General features: G+C 61.0%; 7 protein-coding genes across 7 annotated transcripts; 3 read left to right on the top strand and 4 right to left on the bottom strand.

Annotated features, from left to right (window-relative positions):
- Nucleotides 1-212: 212 nt before the first annotated feature.
- On the bottom strand, nt 213-1,692 carry BKCO1_3800090 (extracellular membrane cfem domain protein; the record flags this gene model as incomplete). The annotated part of the gene is made up of 2 exons (XM_020275305.1): nt 213-1,528; nt 1,647-1,692. The coding sequence occupies 2 exons, from the start codon at nt 1,690-1,692 to the stop codon at nt 213-215; spliced, it is 1,362 nt and encodes a 453-aa protein (XP_020128662.1).
- A 390-nt stretch (nt 1,693-2,082) lies between these two features.
- BKCO1_3800091 (uncharacterized protein) lies at nt 2,083-4,082 on the bottom strand (the record flags this gene model as incomplete). The annotated part of the gene is made up of 4 exons (XM_020275306.1): nt 2,083-3,304; nt 3,357-3,598; nt 3,648-3,995; nt 4,047-4,082. 4 exons carry the CDS (start codon nt 4,080-4,082, stop codon nt 2,083-2,085), a joined length of 1,848 nt encoding a protein of 615 aa, XP_020128661.1.
- Nucleotides 4,083-4,403: 321 nt separating this feature from the next.
- On the top strand, nt 4,404-7,120 carry BKCO1_3800092 (small nucleolar ribonucleoprotein complex subunit; the record flags this gene model as incomplete). Its single annotated transcript, XM_020275307.1, has 2 exons — nt 4,404-4,580; nt 4,643-7,120. 2 exons carry the CDS (start codon nt 4,404-4,406, stop codon nt 7,118-7,120), a joined length of 2,655 nt encoding a protein of 884 aa, XP_020128666.1.
- Nucleotides 7,121-7,271: 151 nt separating this feature from the next.
- BKCO1_3800093 (o-methyltransferase family 3) lies at nt 7,272-8,813 on the bottom strand (the record flags this gene model as incomplete). The annotated part of the gene is made up of 1 exon (XM_020275308.1): nt 7,272-8,813. One exon carries the CDS (start codon nt 8,811-8,813, stop codon nt 7,272-7,274), a length of 1,542 nt encoding a protein of 513 aa, XP_020128660.1.
- A 436-nt stretch (nt 8,814-9,249) lies between these two features.
- On the bottom strand, nt 9,250-10,228 carry BKCO1_3800094 (catechol o-methyltransferase; the record flags this gene model as incomplete). The annotated part of the gene is made up of 3 exons (XM_020275309.1): nt 9,250-9,291; nt 9,348-9,923; nt 9,983-10,228. The coding sequence occupies 3 exons, from the start codon at nt 10,226-10,228 to the stop codon at nt 9,250-9,252; spliced, it is 864 nt and encodes a 287-aa protein (XP_020128668.1).
- Nucleotides 10,229-11,388: 1,160 nt separating this feature from the next.
- Nucleotides 11,389-12,975, top strand: BKCO1_3800095 (3-dehydroquinate synthase; the record flags this gene model as incomplete). Its single annotated transcript, XM_020275310.1, has 4 exons — nt 11,389-11,718; nt 11,774-11,820; nt 11,879-12,319; nt 12,369-12,975. The coding sequence occupies 4 exons, from the start codon at nt 11,389-11,391 to the stop codon at nt 12,973-12,975; spliced, it is 1,425 nt and encodes a 474-aa protein (XP_020128664.1).
- A 947-nt stretch (nt 12,976-13,922) lies between these two features.
- On the top strand, nt 13,923-16,868 carry BKCO1_3800096 (centromeric protein e; the record flags this gene model as incomplete). Its single annotated transcript, XM_020275311.1, has 2 exons — nt 13,923-14,745; nt 14,800-16,868. 2 exons carry the CDS (start codon nt 13,923-13,925, stop codon nt 16,866-16,868), a joined length of 2,892 nt encoding a protein of 963 aa, XP_020128667.1.
- Nucleotides 16,869-17,050: the final 182 nt, after the last annotated feature.

Consider the following 17,050-nt stretch of genomic DNA (forward strand, 5'->3'; position numbering starts at 1 on the left):
AGGCCTGCGGAGGCTATAGTCTATGATCAATCAGACCTTGGAATCTGTCTACTCGCATGCTTCCGTGCTACGACCACTTGCAGTGACAGTGTGATTATTATTCCGTTTGACCGGCTGTGTGTAATATCCTGAACGCCGCCACCGCTTTGGACTATCTCATGTGTGCCATCAGAAATTTCATCGGTGAGTCCAGCGAGGCACCCGAGGACCTGCTAGCCCCGTTCCTCCTTCCTCCCCAAGCCCACACCGCCCAGCACTCCCCCAGCCAACCCGCCCAGCCCCCTGCCGACGCCACCAACGGTACTGCTCAATCCGCCCACGACGTCGCCCTTCCCCAGCCTCCCCACGCCGTCGCCGAGGCCGCCCGTGATGCCGCCCACCGCGTCGCCGAGGCCCTTTCCGACGCCGCCGACGACGCCACCGACAGGGCCGCCGACCGTGTGCCCGACGCCGCCCGTCGCGCCCTCGAGCGCGTCGCCGAGCCCTCTGCCCGCGCCGCCGACGGTGCTCCCCACGCCGCCGGTGAGCCCGCCGACAGCGCCGCCGACGTTGCCCTGGCCGAGGGCGGACGTCGTGTCCGTGACGGCGGAGCCGACGCCCTTGACGGCGCTGTTGGCGGCGTCGCGCGCGCCGCTCGTCGTGCCCGTCAGCGTCTTGCCTGCGCCCGACGAAATGTGCGAGACGGGCTGGCCGACGCCCGGCGGGAGGCGCTCCGCCGTTTTCGAGATGCCGCCAGTCACGCCCGAAGTGAGGGCGTTTGTGGCGCCCACGGCGGTCGATGTCGTGCCGGTCAGGGCGGAGGTGGCTGTGTTGACGCCGCCGTTCAGGACTGACGTTGCGGCGCCCGTGGTCGCTGTCACGGGGTTGCTGCCGCGCGTGTCGAGCTTGCGCGGAACCTTTTTGTTGCGCTGAGAAGGTGGTAACGATTCTGGGGCGATGGTGACCTTTTTTACGGCGCCGGGACTTTTAGCGGAGGTGGTGCTGGCAATGGCGGGCTTTGCTGACGTTGTTGGTGCTACGGGTTTCACGGCTGGAGCCGTGGTCTTGGGTGTCGTCGAGCTGGTGGGGGTGATCTTTGGTGTGACTCTAGCTACAGGCGACTTCGGTGTGGTCGTTGCTGTTGTTGACGCTGGAGCGGCCTTGTTTGTGGCACTCGGCGTACGAGGCTTTGCACCATTGATGGGCTTCGTCGGGTTGGCGGGCGATCCGATGGTGGTTGTGGCAGGTACGGACTTCTTCGCGCCAACTGGGGCCTGCGAAGGAGCCTTTGCCGGTGTGGTCGCTTTAACCGGCGTTGCCTTCTGAGGCGTAGCGGTCTTCGCCGTGCCCGAAATCACAGTCTTCTTTGCTGTGCCTGCCGAGGTTGTGGCCTTGTTTGTAGCGTTCAAAGGCGTAGACTTCGTGGAGGTAGTCTTGGTCCCACCCGGAGTTTTCGGTTTAGCAGCAGAGGAGGTAGCTGCCTTCGCTGCTGGAGTTCCCGCTGCCTTCGTTCCTGTACCAGCGATTTTCTGGATGTTTGCAACGCCGGCTGGGCGATGCGGATTAGCCTGAGGTCGGAGGACTTCTTGAGTGGTAGGTTGAGAGGAGTCTTCCGCCCGAGCAGCGTGCGTGTGATCTCTGGACGGAGCCTGGAACCATGTTCTCACCTTGCAGGGCCTCGTTCTGCTTCTTCAAATCCTCAAGTGCCGACATGATGATGGGAGTGAATATCGTGACCAATGAAGACCACTTGCGCCGGGAAGGTTGTGTAGAATGGAGTGCAGTGGACTCTGGAGCTCGGGCTGCGGGGGGACTGGACCCTCTTGAGCGATCCCGTCTGATCTGCCGTACGTCATCGCACATCCTGACAGGGGTCTTGGCAAGATCTGAGTCTGGAACGCGAGAAGCCACAACGCAACGTCGACAGGGATCGGTCTGGCAAACTTGCCTATTCCAGCCCGCCTGTGCCGATCGGCAAAGCTAGAGGTAACGGCTTCCCTCTAGTTGCGCGTCCGCAGGCCAGGACATGTGGTGCAATTTATGCAGCGAGTACTGGGTTGCACCACAATGACCTAACCGTCCTTCTCCCTGTCATTCCTGTCTTTATCGAACTTGGCCCCAACCAAAATATCTCTTTCCAAGCACGGTGACGGCAATGCATTCAACCCCCGACAGCCCAAGGCCAAGCAGAATCTGCAAAGCGCAGCAAAGCCCTACTCTGCCTGCGAATATGCCGAGCTTTGTCAATCCTGGGCCCGAAGCAATATCCGTTTTTGTGAATGCAGGCCAGGATGGCGAGAGGATTCCGTTAGCGAACAAGGGAAGCCGCGCCTGGCCGCCTCCGGGATTGAGTGATTGCAGGCATGAAGTCGCAATCATTCGCAGGCCGACGGCCTTCAGAGGCAGAAGAACCCAGTCCGAGAACGTCAGATTGACCCATGATCCTAGCATCTCTGCTGGCTCTTCTGCAAGTTGGGTCACGCGATGCGTGCGTTTACGGCCTCGTCCCGGGCCGTGCGACCGCCTTTGCTGATGTTCGTCGCGGTTGTCCTGAGTCTCGGACGAGTGGTTCCGGCGGGTGCTCGCGACACCATTTTGGAGCTCTTCCGGCAGAGCAATCTCCAGGCTCACTACGCCAGAGCCTTCGTCGCGGGAGGCAATTCTTACGGTGGCGTCTCTCTCGTCATCGTGGTTCCGATTCGATTCGCTGGGAGAATGTGGCGATGTTGAGGACGCGTGCCTGGTATGAGCAGAAGGAGACCCAGGAGTCCGTACCTGTCCGCCTGCCTCGGCTGGTGTATGGGATCTCTGCTCGCCGCGTGTCTCGTGGACATCAGTATTCTGCCCGTCGCCATGGAGAGCAGTTCCGGTAGTTCCTGGTGCAGAGTCTACGCGCCAGCTCCAGTTAAGACAAGTAAAGAACCAGCTCGACCAGGCGTGGTCTGTTTGCTGGCTATCTGCGGCGTCTTTCTCGAGGAATCTGCGTCGTTCCGAGGCCTCGTCGGCGGTATATTGGTCCGGATTGTCGGGGGTGAGTATCCCTTTCTCTAGCGGCTCATACATGAAACGTTGAATGCTGGCCATCGACCGCCTCCACGCGATGACCAGAACTACCGGCGAGGTTGAGAGAGCGTTAAGCCAGCCCATCACATTGCCCATGCCTAAAGGCCTTGGGACCGCAACCGCCTGAAGGGGCGAGGATGCGGAGAATGGGTTGAAGGTTTGCAAGCGCGGCAGCAGCTGTGACGGCGGGGCCAAGAAGAGCCTCTGGTAGGCAGCATGGAGGACAATGGGTGCAAAAGCAACCTCGATGGATATAGCTATTCTGTATCGCGAGGCATGAGTTTCCAGCGGTTCCGAGCAGACATTCAACTCACAACTTGCGTATCCATGGCTTCCGCCGCGAAATAGCAACTCGGCTTTTTCGCGATAGGCTTGACCGGAACACAGCGTCGTCGATCAACGAGACCACAAAGGACGCCCACAGGTCCCCATCGTTCATGATCATGGAGATGAGCTGGGCTGGGAGCCCAGCAAACAGGAAGCCGGCGGGTCCTGCGGACGCAAGCTGAGCTCCGACCAGGTCCGAGAACGAAAGCTCAAGAGGATAGTCGTAAGTCTGGAGCAGGTCAGGAGCCAAGCCATGGATTCCTCTGGAGGTGACGTACAAGTACGCGGTCTTGCAAAGCACCCACCCACCAGGTGCCTGCATACCGCGTCAGAGTGCCGCAGATGGCGACCAGGGTGCCGCTGAGGTCCTCGGCCTCGACCTGCTTCGTGACACGGGGATCCTTGGGCGGGGGAAGAGGGAATCCGGCAATGTGGACGCGCTTGCGCTCAACGACGCCTACTGCGGCAAGAATGTCGTTCTGGGCATCTCTTAGGGCTCTGCCCAGGGCGCGGGCCCTTGGGTTGGCTGGATGGCCGCGTTCGTCATACTGAGCGGAGGTGCTTCCAGGAGCCGGAGGTGAGGCATGGTGGGGGGCCGGCTCTGGGGCTTCATGTGACGAGCGGCCCTTTGCGAAGCTGCGTCAGTCGACGCGACACATGCGAGGATCAAGACGCACAAGAACAAGCCTGGTCAGAAACACATCTCTGCCCATTCTGAGCGATGGTCAAGGCGGCGAAGGGGGTGGCGTTGCTGCCGAGCGCATGTCGTGGAGAATGCGCAAGAGGGCCCCCGGCAATGGGTGCGGGGAGGGACGAGCCAGAAGTCAGAGGTCAGAAGTCAGAGGTCGCGGTCGCGGTAGAGGTTAGAGATGCGAGGCGAGCGCGCGCTGATGCGAGACAGCAGGCGCAGGGTTTCCCGATGCAGCCTAGCGCATGCCTTATCGATAGCCAGACGTCGAAAAAGTTGCGACGCCTGGGCGGCCGCCAGCCTCAATCTCCCCACACCCATTCCCCTCCTTCGATCAAGCTGAGCCATGGCGCAGAGGGCTGCTGTGAAGACCACTTTTGAGGTCAGCCGGACCATCCAGCCCGTCTACGTGGGTGGCAGCGTGGGCCTCAGCCGCAATGGCCGCATCCTGGCGACTTGTCTGGGCGAGGACGCGCTCTTGACCGACCTTGCCACGGGCACTGAACTTGCCCGCATAGAAGGCGTACGTCCACGAGTCTGCCGGCAGAATACACCCTCTGTATCTGACATTGACGTGCAGAACAGGACGGAGAGGTCATCACTTCGCTCTGCTTGACCCCCACCGGCTCCCACCTCGTAATATGCTCGCGCTCGCTTTCTATGCGCATCTACGCCCTGAAGCCGTCCGGCGCTGCCGACGTCCTCATCGACGCTGACCTCACCCGTACCCTCAAGCCGCATTCCTCCCCCGTCGTCGTGTCGACCACCGACCGCACCGGCACTCTTCTCGCGACTGGAGGCGCCGACGGGACGGTCAAGGTGTGGGACATCCGGGGCGGCTACACCACTCACAACTTCCATGGCCACAGTGGCGTCATCGCTTCGCTGCACTTTTTCGAGGCGCACGTCTCAAACGCGGAGCCAGACAAGGCCGGCAAGAAGAAGAGAAAGGAAGACGCGGCCGAGGAGAACGGAGACGCTGCCATTGGCTACAGATTGGCGTCTGGTGGGGAGGACGGAAAGGTCCGCATCTGGGATTTGCACAAGCGCAAGAGCATTGTTGCTCTGGACTCCCACGTTTCTGTCGTGCGAAGTCTCGATTTTTCCGCAGAGGAGAATGCTTTGGTGTCTGGAAGTAGGGACAAGACGGTAATGGTCTGGGACGCTCGCACCTGGAAAGTCAGGAGTACGATCCCCGTTCTTGAGGAGGTCGAGAGCGCTGGCTTCGTGCAAAATGGTGCATACATCTACACTGGTGGCGCCAACGGAAAGATTCGGTTATGGACGCTTTCTGGAGGAAGAGAGGTTACCGAGGATCAAGAGCCGGGCAACGAGACCGAAGGTATTGTCGACGTTATTAACCACGAGGGTCTCCCGTACATCTTGACCGTCCATGCGGATCAGACTCTTGTCCTCCATTCAAAGGCTCCGCTGGCGCAGATTGGCAGCGCCGAGACTGCCGCACCGCTTCCTGTCCTTAGGCGGATATCCGGCACCCACGACGAGGTCATCGATCTGGCTTATGTTGGTCCCGACCGTTCATTCCTAGCCTTGGCGACAAACGTCGAGGATATCAGGATAATATCTCTGAAATCGCAAGAAGCGGACGCGGACGACCAGATTGGCGGCGGTTACTTTGGTGCTGACAAGGGTCTGCTTAAGGGGCACGAGGACATCATCATTTGCCTGGATGTTGATTGGTCAGGCCACTGGTTGGCCACTGGAGCGAAAGACAACACTGCTCGTCTTTGGCGACTGGATCCAGAAGACGATGCATGGAATTGCTACGCCACCTTCACCGGCCACGCGGAATCTCTTGGCGCCATTGCTTTACCCAAGACGGTTCCGCAGGTTGGCTCTGCAGCACATTCCAATCCCCTGGAGCATCCGCCTGCTTTCATCATCACCGGTTCGCAAGACAAAACCATCAAGCGATGGGATACTTCGAGCATCAAGAAAGACGTCAAAAAGGCTTCGCGCGCAACGTGGACTCGCAAGGCCCACGACAAGGACATCAACGCAGTCGACATCAACCACAACGCGACACTCTTTGCCACTGCCTCGCAGGACAGGACCGTCAAAATCTGGTCAGTTGAGGCTGGAGAGACCATCGGTGTGCTTCGGGGTCATCGTCGCGGTGTGTGGACTGTGAAATTTGCGCCAAGGGATACGCCACAAATCAACGGGGGCGGCAATCGCGGTCTGATCGCTACAGGTTCCGGTGACAAGACAGTCAAAATCTGGAGTTTGGCGGATTACAGCTGTCTACTGACCCTAGAAGGCCACACAAACAGCATTCTGAAGCTAGCATGGCTCCCTTACCTTCAGGCCAGCGATTCCCGTGATAAGCGTGGAGCGGAGGTCGCATCTGCTGCTGGTGATGGTCTGGTCAAGGTCTGGGACATCAGCACTGGCGAGGTATCATGCACGTTGGACAATCACACTGACAGGGTATGGGCCTTGACTGTCAATCCCTCGACCAAGACGCTCGTCTCAGGTGGCGGCGACAGTGTGATTACCTTCTGGGAGGACACGACCGAAGCTTCCATGGAAGCTGCTGCCAAGGGCGAGGCAGAACGCGTGGAGCAAGACCAGCGACTGCAGAACTACATGCATGCGGGCAACTGGCGCGAAGCAATTACTCTGGCGATTCAACTCAACCAGCCTGGCCGCTTGCTCAACCTGTTCAAGGGCGTAGTGGAAGCAGAGGAGCAAGAGAAGGGCAGTCTAACAGGAAACGTGGAGGTCGATGAGGTTTTGGGAAGCTTGGCGGACGAGCAGATCCTAACTCTACTCCTACGGATCAGAGACTGGAACACCAATGCAAGGACGGCGCCTGTTGCGCAGAAAATCCTCTGGGCGCTCATGCGATTGTACCCGGCGACGAGGCTCTCATCGCTGAAGGCCGTTGGTGGCCTTCAGTCGAAGAGCAGTGTGAAAGAAGTCGTGGATGCTCTGGGAGCCTATACGGACAGGCACTACAAACGCATGGATGAGCTTGTTGATGAAAGTTATCTGCTCGATTTCACGCTCAGGGAGATGGATGAGGTTGTGAGAAACTGAGATGGGGCGAGCAGAAGGGATCATTCACGGCATGTTCGGAAATTGGCGTTTTGGAGTGTGAATGCGCAGCAAGAGAAGAAATCTCCTATAGCTGTACGATTGTTGGGACTGATAGTGCTGTGTATTGAACAATCCCCCACATCTACTTTATTCAGTTGCAGTCGAACATCTTGGTAGTGCTTACATTTATCCGGCTCCACTTCCTTCCAGTTCGAATACTGTTGACGAACTGCATAGGCCAGTAAACATGGTAGAGCCACCACCACGGCAACGGATCCCACACCTCGAAAGTGCCGTCCTTCCAGAACAGAATGTGTTCGATGAATTCACGAACGGATTTCGCCGTCTCGATGACTGGAGCCTGGCCTGTCAGCGTCGACAGGACTGGCAGCAGGAATAGCTGCACCAGATCGTGTCCGACCCAGTAGTACTTGAGAGGCTGCTTCGGCGTTACGATGTCCTTCGTCGACGGGTCGTCCCGGAGAACGGCAAGATACTCGTCGGCGAGCTCCATGGAGCCATCGAGCAGCACGTCCGCCGTATGAGCACGCGGGTTACACTCGATCGGATACAAGGCGATGCTTTCCGGGTCCGTTTTCTCGACATCCTCATCCTTGACGAGGAAGTCGAAGCTCAAGTGGCCGGTGAAGGCCTCGCCGCCGGGCTCAGTCTGCCTCTCTGTAAAGGCCAACATCGCGCGCGACAGCGGTGAATCCGCCGGTAGGGCGCGGTAGTGCATCAGCAACTCGGCCGACGGGCACGCCAGGAACGCACGCACGCGGCCACGCACCACGAGGGCGTGTGTGCAGAACTCGTGGCCCCTCACGAACTCTTGCACGATCCACGGCCGCTCCTTGCTCACGCCGAGCCGGGCGACGTGCTCGCGCGTCTCACGCTCCGTCGCGCGCGGCAGAAGCGTCAGGTCGCCGCGGCTCTTGTCGTCCATGCCGACGCTCTTCGCGATGAACCTCCTGCCGCCGCACCCTCCCTCCTTCTCGCGCCGGCGGGCGGACAGGCCCACGCACCGCCGCAGGGCCGCCACCATGGCGTCGGCGCTCTCCACCTTGCGCGTCTCGGGCACGCGCAGGGCGAGCCGCCGCGTGCGCTCCATGAAGGCGTCCTTTTCGTGCAGGTCGCGCACGTCGGCGACGCCGAACTGGACGACGCGGCAGCGCGTGCGCTTGGCCACGACCTCGGCCGCGACGCCGTCCTCGAGGGCGGACGCGACGCCCGAGCAGCTGATCCAGAGCGCGCAGCGCTCCGCCCCGATGACGCGCAGCAGCGAGGTGATGTACGGGTCCGCGTCGCCCGCGGCCGTGGGCGGCGACAGGACGTAGAAGCGCGAGAGCGAGCGCGACGCCCGCCCGCACGCCAGCGGATGGAAGTCGGCGCCGATGATGCGGTGCGAGGGGTTGTGGGCGTGCAGCAGACGGGTGAGGACGAGGGCTTTGGTCATGGAGACGCCGGTTACGAGGATGGTTTGTCCGCCATTGTCACCGCGATGGCCGCCGCCACCGTTGGTGATGGCGTCCTTTGTGACATTCGCGCCGCCGTTTTTGCGGGAGGCAGCGCGGAGAAAGGGCCGAAGGGCGTAGGCGGCGAAGAAGAGGAAGGTATCGAAGGGAAGAAAGATGAAGCTCAGAAGAATGAGGAGGAGGTTTTTTGGCCAGTGGCTGTAGAGCAGAGACGGCATGGTGACGCTGCCCGTGGCGCGAGGGATTGGTCGACCGCAAAGGTGCGGAAGGGAATTCGAGTGTTGTTTAGCGTCGAGAGAGACGATCGGACGATGGAAAGTTCGCGGACTGGCTGAAGTGCTTGTGTTACGTGAAAGGATCATGAATGCAGTCTTCACTACGTCATGGATACGCTGTTTTGGGCGTTATGCTCATCGCCACCAGTTTCACTAGGACGGAGTAGCATCACGAGAGATTGCTGTGGGGAATATCATGGTAATTGATTGCGATGGAGAAAAGGTAGCCAAGTGCCCGCGAGGCAGCCCGTAGCTTCCGCAAGAGGAAAGCGGGGCAAACGCGCAGTCAGGTGATGCGTGGTCTCGTTCTGGTCGTGGCAGGAACAAGACTTCTTTCCCGACGCCCCGACAGCCCCGACAGCCCGCCACTGCCTCTGATCTAGCCCTGTACTCCGACGCATCGAGTAATCTCCACGCCATCCTATGCCGAGAATCAGTAACATTGTTCGATATGGCTCCCTGGAATGGTGACCATACCTTTTCACCGGTGGGTTCAAAGCTATTCACCAGTTTGCTCTCATAGACCAGGTTCGGGTTGCCCGTGCGGGTCGTGTCGAGCTTGGCTTCGCCTTCTCGTGCGACGTACTGTTTGGACGTCCGGTCTGTGAAACGCGTGTCGACGCCGTCCGCACCCACCGTGCCGTTGGCCGTGGCGGCTGTTCTCTTGCGCTCGACGCTGCTCCGGACATACTCAAGGTATGGCGGGTTGCCCGGTGTGATGACGTTGTCGGCGGCGAGAACAGAGCCCGGCGCGATTAGCTTGAGCTCTTCGCACAGCTTCAAGTCGGTCGTGTACGCGGGCTTGTAGTGGTCGAGGAACATGAGGTCGATATGCTGCAGCTCGCCCGCCGCATGCAGCCTCTTTATCGAGGCCTCGCTCGAGCCAACGATCACCTTGACAACGTCGCTCAGGCCCGCAAGATCCACCAGCGACGCAATGACGGCAGCGAACTCAGGATTGCGCTCGAGGCTGAGGTAGCGCTTTCCGCCGGCTTTGCGCACAGCATCGCCGAAGAGGATGCACGAGTAGCCGACGTAGCCTCCCAGTTCCACCTGTCGTCCGGTCAGAACCACCCAGCCTGGAGTAACAGCACTCTGCGGGGACGACTTACCATGAGCTTGGGCTTGACCTCGGCAATCAAGTCGGTCACTATCCTGCCCTTGTCCTCGCCGACGTTCATGAGATACCTGGTGCGGGCAAAGTCATCAATGGCGGCCAGGACGCGCGCCGGAGAGCCGCGGATCTCGTCGATGTTTGGTCTGCCATAGACAAAGTGCAGCAGTTCGATCTCGCGGCCGTCGTCGAAGAAAACCTCCTCCTTCTTGGCGTACGCCTTGTTCTCGTCGAATTGCGCCATGGCTGCGGGGAGTGGGGAGCAGCGAGGGCGGGCGCCGCTGTTTTAAAGACGACGAGCGGCGGGAATACTTGCTCCACCCGCAACGGGCAACTCGGGCAATGGAATCCGAATTGCTTTGCCGGCGGCCCGGAGGGGACTACTTCAGCGGAAAATGGAGACGAGATGCTCGAACCGGCAGGCGAGGGGAGCGGCGGACTGAGAGGGCATGGCAGCTGGGCAGTGCGAGGGCCAAAAAGACGGCCGCGTCGCGGGCGCGGGCGCGGGAGACGCGTCGACCTGGAGCTCGTGTGGGGGAGGGGCAGAGCGCAAAGGCCCCGGCCGGTTCAGGAACCCGATGCGCATGAGAGATCTGGCGCTACGCGATTTCACCATGGCCCGAGGCCCCTTGTGGCAGCGTTGGACGCCGCCAGTCCCGCCATGCCCGAGGCGATCAGCAGCCCGCCCCTCCGCTTCCGGCAACGGAGCGGGCGCGCTAGGCGGAGCACCGGGCGCGCTAGGTGCCGTGGCCCACTCCCCCAGCGTCCCAGAAAGCGCGCTTTCGTCCCAGGTCTTCGATGTAAACATCATCATTGAAACCGCACTTCTTCCTTTCCCACTGGGACCCACCCGCATCATGCGCCTTGCCGCCCTCCTCCCGCGAATGGCGTGACACTAGGATCTCAGAGTCCGATCCGCCGCAACCAGATCTGTGGGCTGGTTGCGCCTGCACTGACGACATGCCCAGGCCCCCGTGCCACTGCCAGCCGTGCTCTCCTACATCATGACTTGCTCCACCATGTGTGTCCGGCTCATGCTAATGCGCTTGCGGCTTCGCACACCTGAAGCATTTTCGTTTTTTGTATGCGCTATGCAGCCGAATCCTGCTTCCACTCCATGGCGACATCGTCATCCCGCGACGGTACCTTGCTGCGCCCTGCCGCGACCAATCATTGCCCAACGGAGCTATGCCTACCGTTTCTGTGACCGCTCCTTGTTATTCACGCGCTGCGTTTCTGCATGTATCCGGTACGGACGAGCGCGTGTCCAAAACGGGCCGTCCGCCTGGCGTGGAGGGGTACAAGAAGCGACAAGTTTCCGGTAGACTGCCCCTCCTCAGTCCTTGCAACACCAATTGATGCTTTGACTCTGTTCTCTTGCTCTTTTACCACTTCCCCTTCAACATGTCGGACATGAAAGCAACCGTTGCCGAGACCTCGGCTGGATTCCACGTCCAGGGGTGGGAGAAGATCGAATATGACTTCACCTTCCTAGACGGCGTCTTCGACCCTCGCAACAGCCAGCTGGCTGGCTGCTACGAGCGTTGGGGTCGCTGTCTCGCCGTCATGGATTTCAACATATTTGAAATCTACGGCACGCAGATGCAGCAGTATTTCGACCATTACAACATTGATCTCAAGCTCCACAAGACCATGATCGGCGAGAAGGCAAAGTCAATCGACACCTTCCTGAGCATCGCCGACTCGATGACGGACTTCGGTATCATGCGCAAGGTACGTGCCGATGTGGAAAGCGAAGTCGATGCTGTGGTTGCTAATGTTTCGGTAGGAGCCTGTGTTGGTTGTTGGAGGTGGATTGGTCACGGACGTGGCCGGGTATGATAGTCCCCAGTCGATGCTGGTGCCGGCTCAGTTGACCAATGTCCTACTACAGGTTCGCCTGCGCCGCATACCGCAGAAACACCAACTTCATCCGCATTCCTACGACGGTCATTGGTCTCATTGACGCATCTGTTTCGATCAAGGTTGCCGTCAACTACGGGAACTACAAGAACAGACTTGGTGCTTACCATGCCCCCATGCACACCTTCCTCGACTTCAACTTCCTGCGGACCCTGCCGAAAGCCCAAGTGCGGAACGGCTTCGCGGAGCTGATCAAGATCTCGACCTGCGCACACCTCGAAACCTTTGACTTGTTAGATGAGTATTGCGAGCAGCTTATCAACACCGGCTTCGGTCGTGCGGACGGCGCTCCTGCGGAGATCAAGGCGGCTGCAGACAAGATCAATCGGGCAGGCATCTACGAGATGCTGAAGCTCGAGACTCCCAATCTGCACGAGATCGGACTGGACAGAGTAATTGCCTATGGACATACGTGAGTCGCTCGTCAAGTGTCGGTGGCCATCATCTGCTGACCTCACTAGGTGGTCCCCGCTGCACGAGCTGGTCCCTGAAGTGCCCCTCCGCCACGGACATGCCATCTCGATTGACATGGCGTACTCTGCTACGCTAGCAAACATGCGGGGCCAGCTCAGTGACGGCGAGTACCGGAGGATCTTGAACCTCTTCTCGCGAGCAGGGCTGTCGATGGATCACGCACAGTTCGACGAAGAGATCCTCGACAGGGGTACCAAGGCCATCTTGAAGACGCGGGACGGCAAGCTTCGGGCAGCGATCCCCAGCCCTCTGGGTAACTGTGTGTTCTTGAACGACGTGTCGTACGAGGAGATGGTCAAGGCGCTGCACCTGCACAAGCAGATGATGAAGGAGTACCCGCGCCAGGGCGAGGGGCTCGAGGCGTACGTCGACTCGAGCGACACGGGTTACACGCTCAACGGCGCGGCAGTCGAGGGCAAGCCGGCCAATGGGGCGGCGGGCGTGAAGAAGGCGGTCGTGAAGGACGACACAGCGGACGGGATCGCTAGCGGGGGGCCTGTGCAGAACGGGCACACGAGCAAAGCGGCGACGGCGGTGCGCAATGCGGCTAGATGTGACGGCATCCACGCCAACGGCAATGGGCACAGCCACTAGGGCGCGGCAGGGTGCATGGGGTGCATGGGGTGCATGGTTCTGGTGGCCAGAGAGGGCAACGGCAAATGAAGCGGTCGCGAGAGGCATTTCGGTTGTCCCGAAACAGCAGCAGCTAGTAATGCAAGCATGCCACACCGGCAACAGTCATCTCCGCGTGCCGCGAGGGTGGGCCTCAGTATCTGTCATCGGCGAAGATGCGATCAGCGATTGCCGGGCGCCGGTCGCGGGCGCTGGGCGCGGGCGTTGGGCGCGGGCTCTCGCTCTCACCCCATCGCTAGTACTAGGTAGCTGTCACGGGAGATTGACCTGTGCATGAGGTGGTGGTGCGGCAGCTCCTTCCGAGCAGCCTCTGGGCCCTCGGGTGTCCCTTGCGGCCGTTGGCTGCGGAGAGCGCAGGCCTGGCGGCCCCGGCGCCGTGCGATGCCTGCTGCAGCGAGTCGCCAGGCAACCGGCCTCGCGTGAACTGGGCTGTGATTCGGCGCGGCCGGCTTTGTGGGGGAGATCACTTGTGGGTGCGCCGCGGCCGGGAGCCCCTGAGAGGCGGCCGTCCAGCCAGTCCCGGCGCGGCGGACCACGACAATGCTGATGCTGGCCTGTCGCTGCCGCCGTGCCCGGCCGTGCCAGGCCGTGCCAGCGCGCGTGCCCTGTGCCTGTGCCCTGTGCGCGTCCGGGCTACTGCCTCTCTGCTCGCTGCACTCAAGGAGAGCGCGTCTCCACCAGACGGACGCCGAAACCACCTGGACGAGCCTTCTCCAACGCATCGCATGGCCCTTGCAGCCCGTTGATCCAGCAACCGTCCAGCAACGCGCCAGCACAGCCCGCCGCCCATGGCCGCAGAGCCAACCCACCAGGGTACCGCCAACTGACCAGCTCCGCCTCCGTCACCGCACATCGGCGCCAGGCCGCGCGCTGTGATTGCGCCGACTAAGCAGCCCGACCCGCCCACCATGGCCACCACCACAACCACCACGCTGCCGCGTCCCATGAACCCTCCCACCGGCCCACTGCCCGCCCTGCCAGTCCCCAAAACGCGGCGCCCTGCAACTGCCCGTTCCGGCCCGTCCAGCCCGTCCAGCCCGGAGCGCCGCATCTCCACCGCCTCCAGCTCGTCGCTCTCGCGCCCACCGCCCTCGCCCGCCGCCGCCGCCCGCACCTCCTCGTCGTCGCTCCCCATGAGGCCGCAGAGCAAGCACGCCAATTCCGCCACCGCCGTGCCCCAGGCCCAGCCGCCCGCCGCGCACGCCGGTGGCCCGTCGCCGCACAAGACGCTGCGCAAGACGATCAGCATAGGCTCGTTCCCGCAGCCGCCCAAGAACAGCCGCCTGAGCCACCCCTCGAGTCCGCTGTCCGCCGCCACCACCCCCGACGGCATCACCACCGACCGCAGAGGCTCGGCCGGCTCGCTGAGCGTGCCCGCCGGCGCCTTGCGCAAGCGGCCCAGCGTCAAGGGCCGCGGCCCGCTGGCCATCAAATCGCCTCTCACGTCGCCGAGCGCCTTGACCGAGTTCTCGCCCACGGAGAGCCGGAGCTCGTCGGCCAACGGCTCCTACTCGACCGGAATCGAAGACATGGGCGGCGACGACAAGGGCAGCAAGTCTCCCTCGTCGGACAATGATTCGGGAAAGGACGTCAAGGGCAACGTCATCGTGAGCGTCCGAGTGCGCCCCAATGCCTCAACCAACGAGAATTCAGGTCTGCAAGATTGGGATCTCGATGGCCGGCGCGGCACAATTGAATATAGGGGAAAAGATGGTGGTACTTTTCAAAGCGGTACGTGCGCCGTCTCGGGTCTTGGAGTGGCACAGATCGGCTGACACCTCGCAGACAACGTGTTTTCGACCCAGGACAACAACGCCAGGGTGTACGATGCAGCAGCAAAACGATTGGTGCGTAGGGTGATGGAAGGTTATCACGGAACCGTATTCGCCTACGGAATGACCGGCACCGGAAAGACGTTTTCTATGCAGGGAACAGCAACGTCGCCCGGTGTGATCCCGCTGGCTATCACCGACATTTTCTCCTTCATCCGCGAGACGCCCAAGCGGGAGTTCTTACTCCGGGTCAGCTACCTGGAAATCTACAACGAAAGGATCCACGATCTCCTATCAGATCCGCCTCCGACGGGGCCAGGCGCACAGGCCATCCAGCAAGAAGAGATCAAGCTGAGGGAGGACAGCAAGCGTGGCGTATACGCCACCCCGCTGAAGGAAGAAATCGTCCAAAGCCCAACTCAGCTGCTTCGCGTCATTGCAAGAGGCGACAACAACAGGCGGGTTGCGGGAACTCAGTTCAACGCCCGCAGCTCGCGAAGTCACGCTGTTGTCCAGATCGTCGTCGAGAGCCGTGAGCGCGTGCCTGGCGGCGTCGCACTTCAGGATACCAAACGGACTGCCATTGCTCCCGGTGGCGTCCGTGTCTCCACTTTGAGCTTGATCGATCTGGCTGGATCGGAGAAAGCAGCTGAAGATAAGGAGAGAAGGACTGAGGGTGCTCACATCAACAAAAGTTTGCTTACTCTTGGTACCGTGATTGCACGCCTGTCCGAGGCAAAGGAGAAGAAGGGAGCAGACAAGGACAAACACTTGCCTTACCGTGACAGCAAACTGACGCGCTTGCTACAACCAGCCTTGTCTGGAGGCTCACTTGTCAGCATCCTGTGCACGATATCGATTGGGTCCACCGGAACTGCCGCCTCCATCGCGACGCATGTCAACGAAACCCTGAACACTCTGAAATTCGCGTCTCGTGCGAAGAACAACATCGTAAGTCATGCGAAGAAGGCGGAAGAGGCAGCTCCTGGCGGAGGCGATGCCGGCAGTCGTGCTCTTCTGGACCGATACCGCATGGAAATCCAGGAGCTCCGCAAGCAACTGGACACCAAGACGAAAGAGGAGGTCCCGGTTGTCAAAGATGTCGATATGGAGGAGGAGAGAGCGCGGGAAGCCGAAGCCGCGGCAAGGCACGAAGAGCAGATGTTGGAAATGCAGCTTGCGCGCACGGCCCTGAAGGAGCGCATCGAGCACCTCAACCGGCTCATTCTCAGCTCCAAGTCAATCGGCGTCAACTCGGGCCGGTCGTTTTCATCCATGGGCTTCCAATACCGCAACTCGATCATGAGTAATAGTGAACCTCACACGGTGTCGGCCCGAACCTCGACAGCAACGCTGGAGGTGCCGCACTTCAACAGAATGTCATCAGGAGGGCCCGGGACGACGCCATTCCCTCCATACACACCTCAGACGCCAGGGCTGCCGTCAGACCATACTTCGGAGGAAGACGATTCGATTGGAGAAAACGGTGACGGCACAGCGACCGAAAGCGCGCGGGTTCGGGCTCTTCAAGCGGATCTCGAGGACAAGAACCGCTACATCGCCACGCTGGAGAAGCGGCTCCTCCAAGCGCGGAGATCCAGCCACTCGCGCGTGTCGATGGCGCTGGCGGCGTCAGTGCACTCGGCCGAGGAGGGCGGGGTGGAGGCGCTGATGAAGGAGAAGGACGACGAGATTGCGGACCTCAGGGCGCGGCTGGACGACAAGGATCGAATGCTGACGGCACTGCGGTCGGCGGCGAGGAAGCGGGACGTGGCGGATCTCACCATCGACACGTCGATCGAGCGTCAAGCATCGATGGACCGGCGAGCGTCGCTGGGGCCTCGCACGCCCGGGCATCGGAGCAGGGGGAGCACGGGGTCGTCGTACCTGACGCGGCAGTCGGCAGCCAGCCCGATTGCACTGCTGTCGCCGCGGTCAGAAAAGAGGTCGCGGGAGGTGGAGGACATTACCAGGATGCTGGACAACATGATATCGGAGCAGGGCGAGCCGGGACAGCGACCGGGGCACGCGCGGAGGACGAGCATCGCCAGGATGGCACTCGAGGGCCGGGGGACGTCGTGAGGAGGGGTTGGTGTGGATTTGGGGTCGGCGTCGACGTTCATGCGGCGCATCTGGTCTTTTTTGCTTTCTGTCGCCTAGATACCCTGGTCGCCGTCCGATTGGACGGGCACTGTCGCATTTCATTCTTAGGGCTGTTATACACGCGTTTCACGACGGGGCAGGGCGCGGAGGGGCGTGGCGCG

This window comes from Diplodia corticola, assembly GCF_001883845.1.
Source record: "Diplodia corticola strain CBS 112549 chromosome Unknown scaffold38, whole genome shotgun sequence".
Lineage (NCBI taxonomy): Eukaryota > Fungi > Ascomycota > Dothideomycetes > Botryosphaeriales > Botryosphaeriaceae > Diplodia > Diplodia corticola.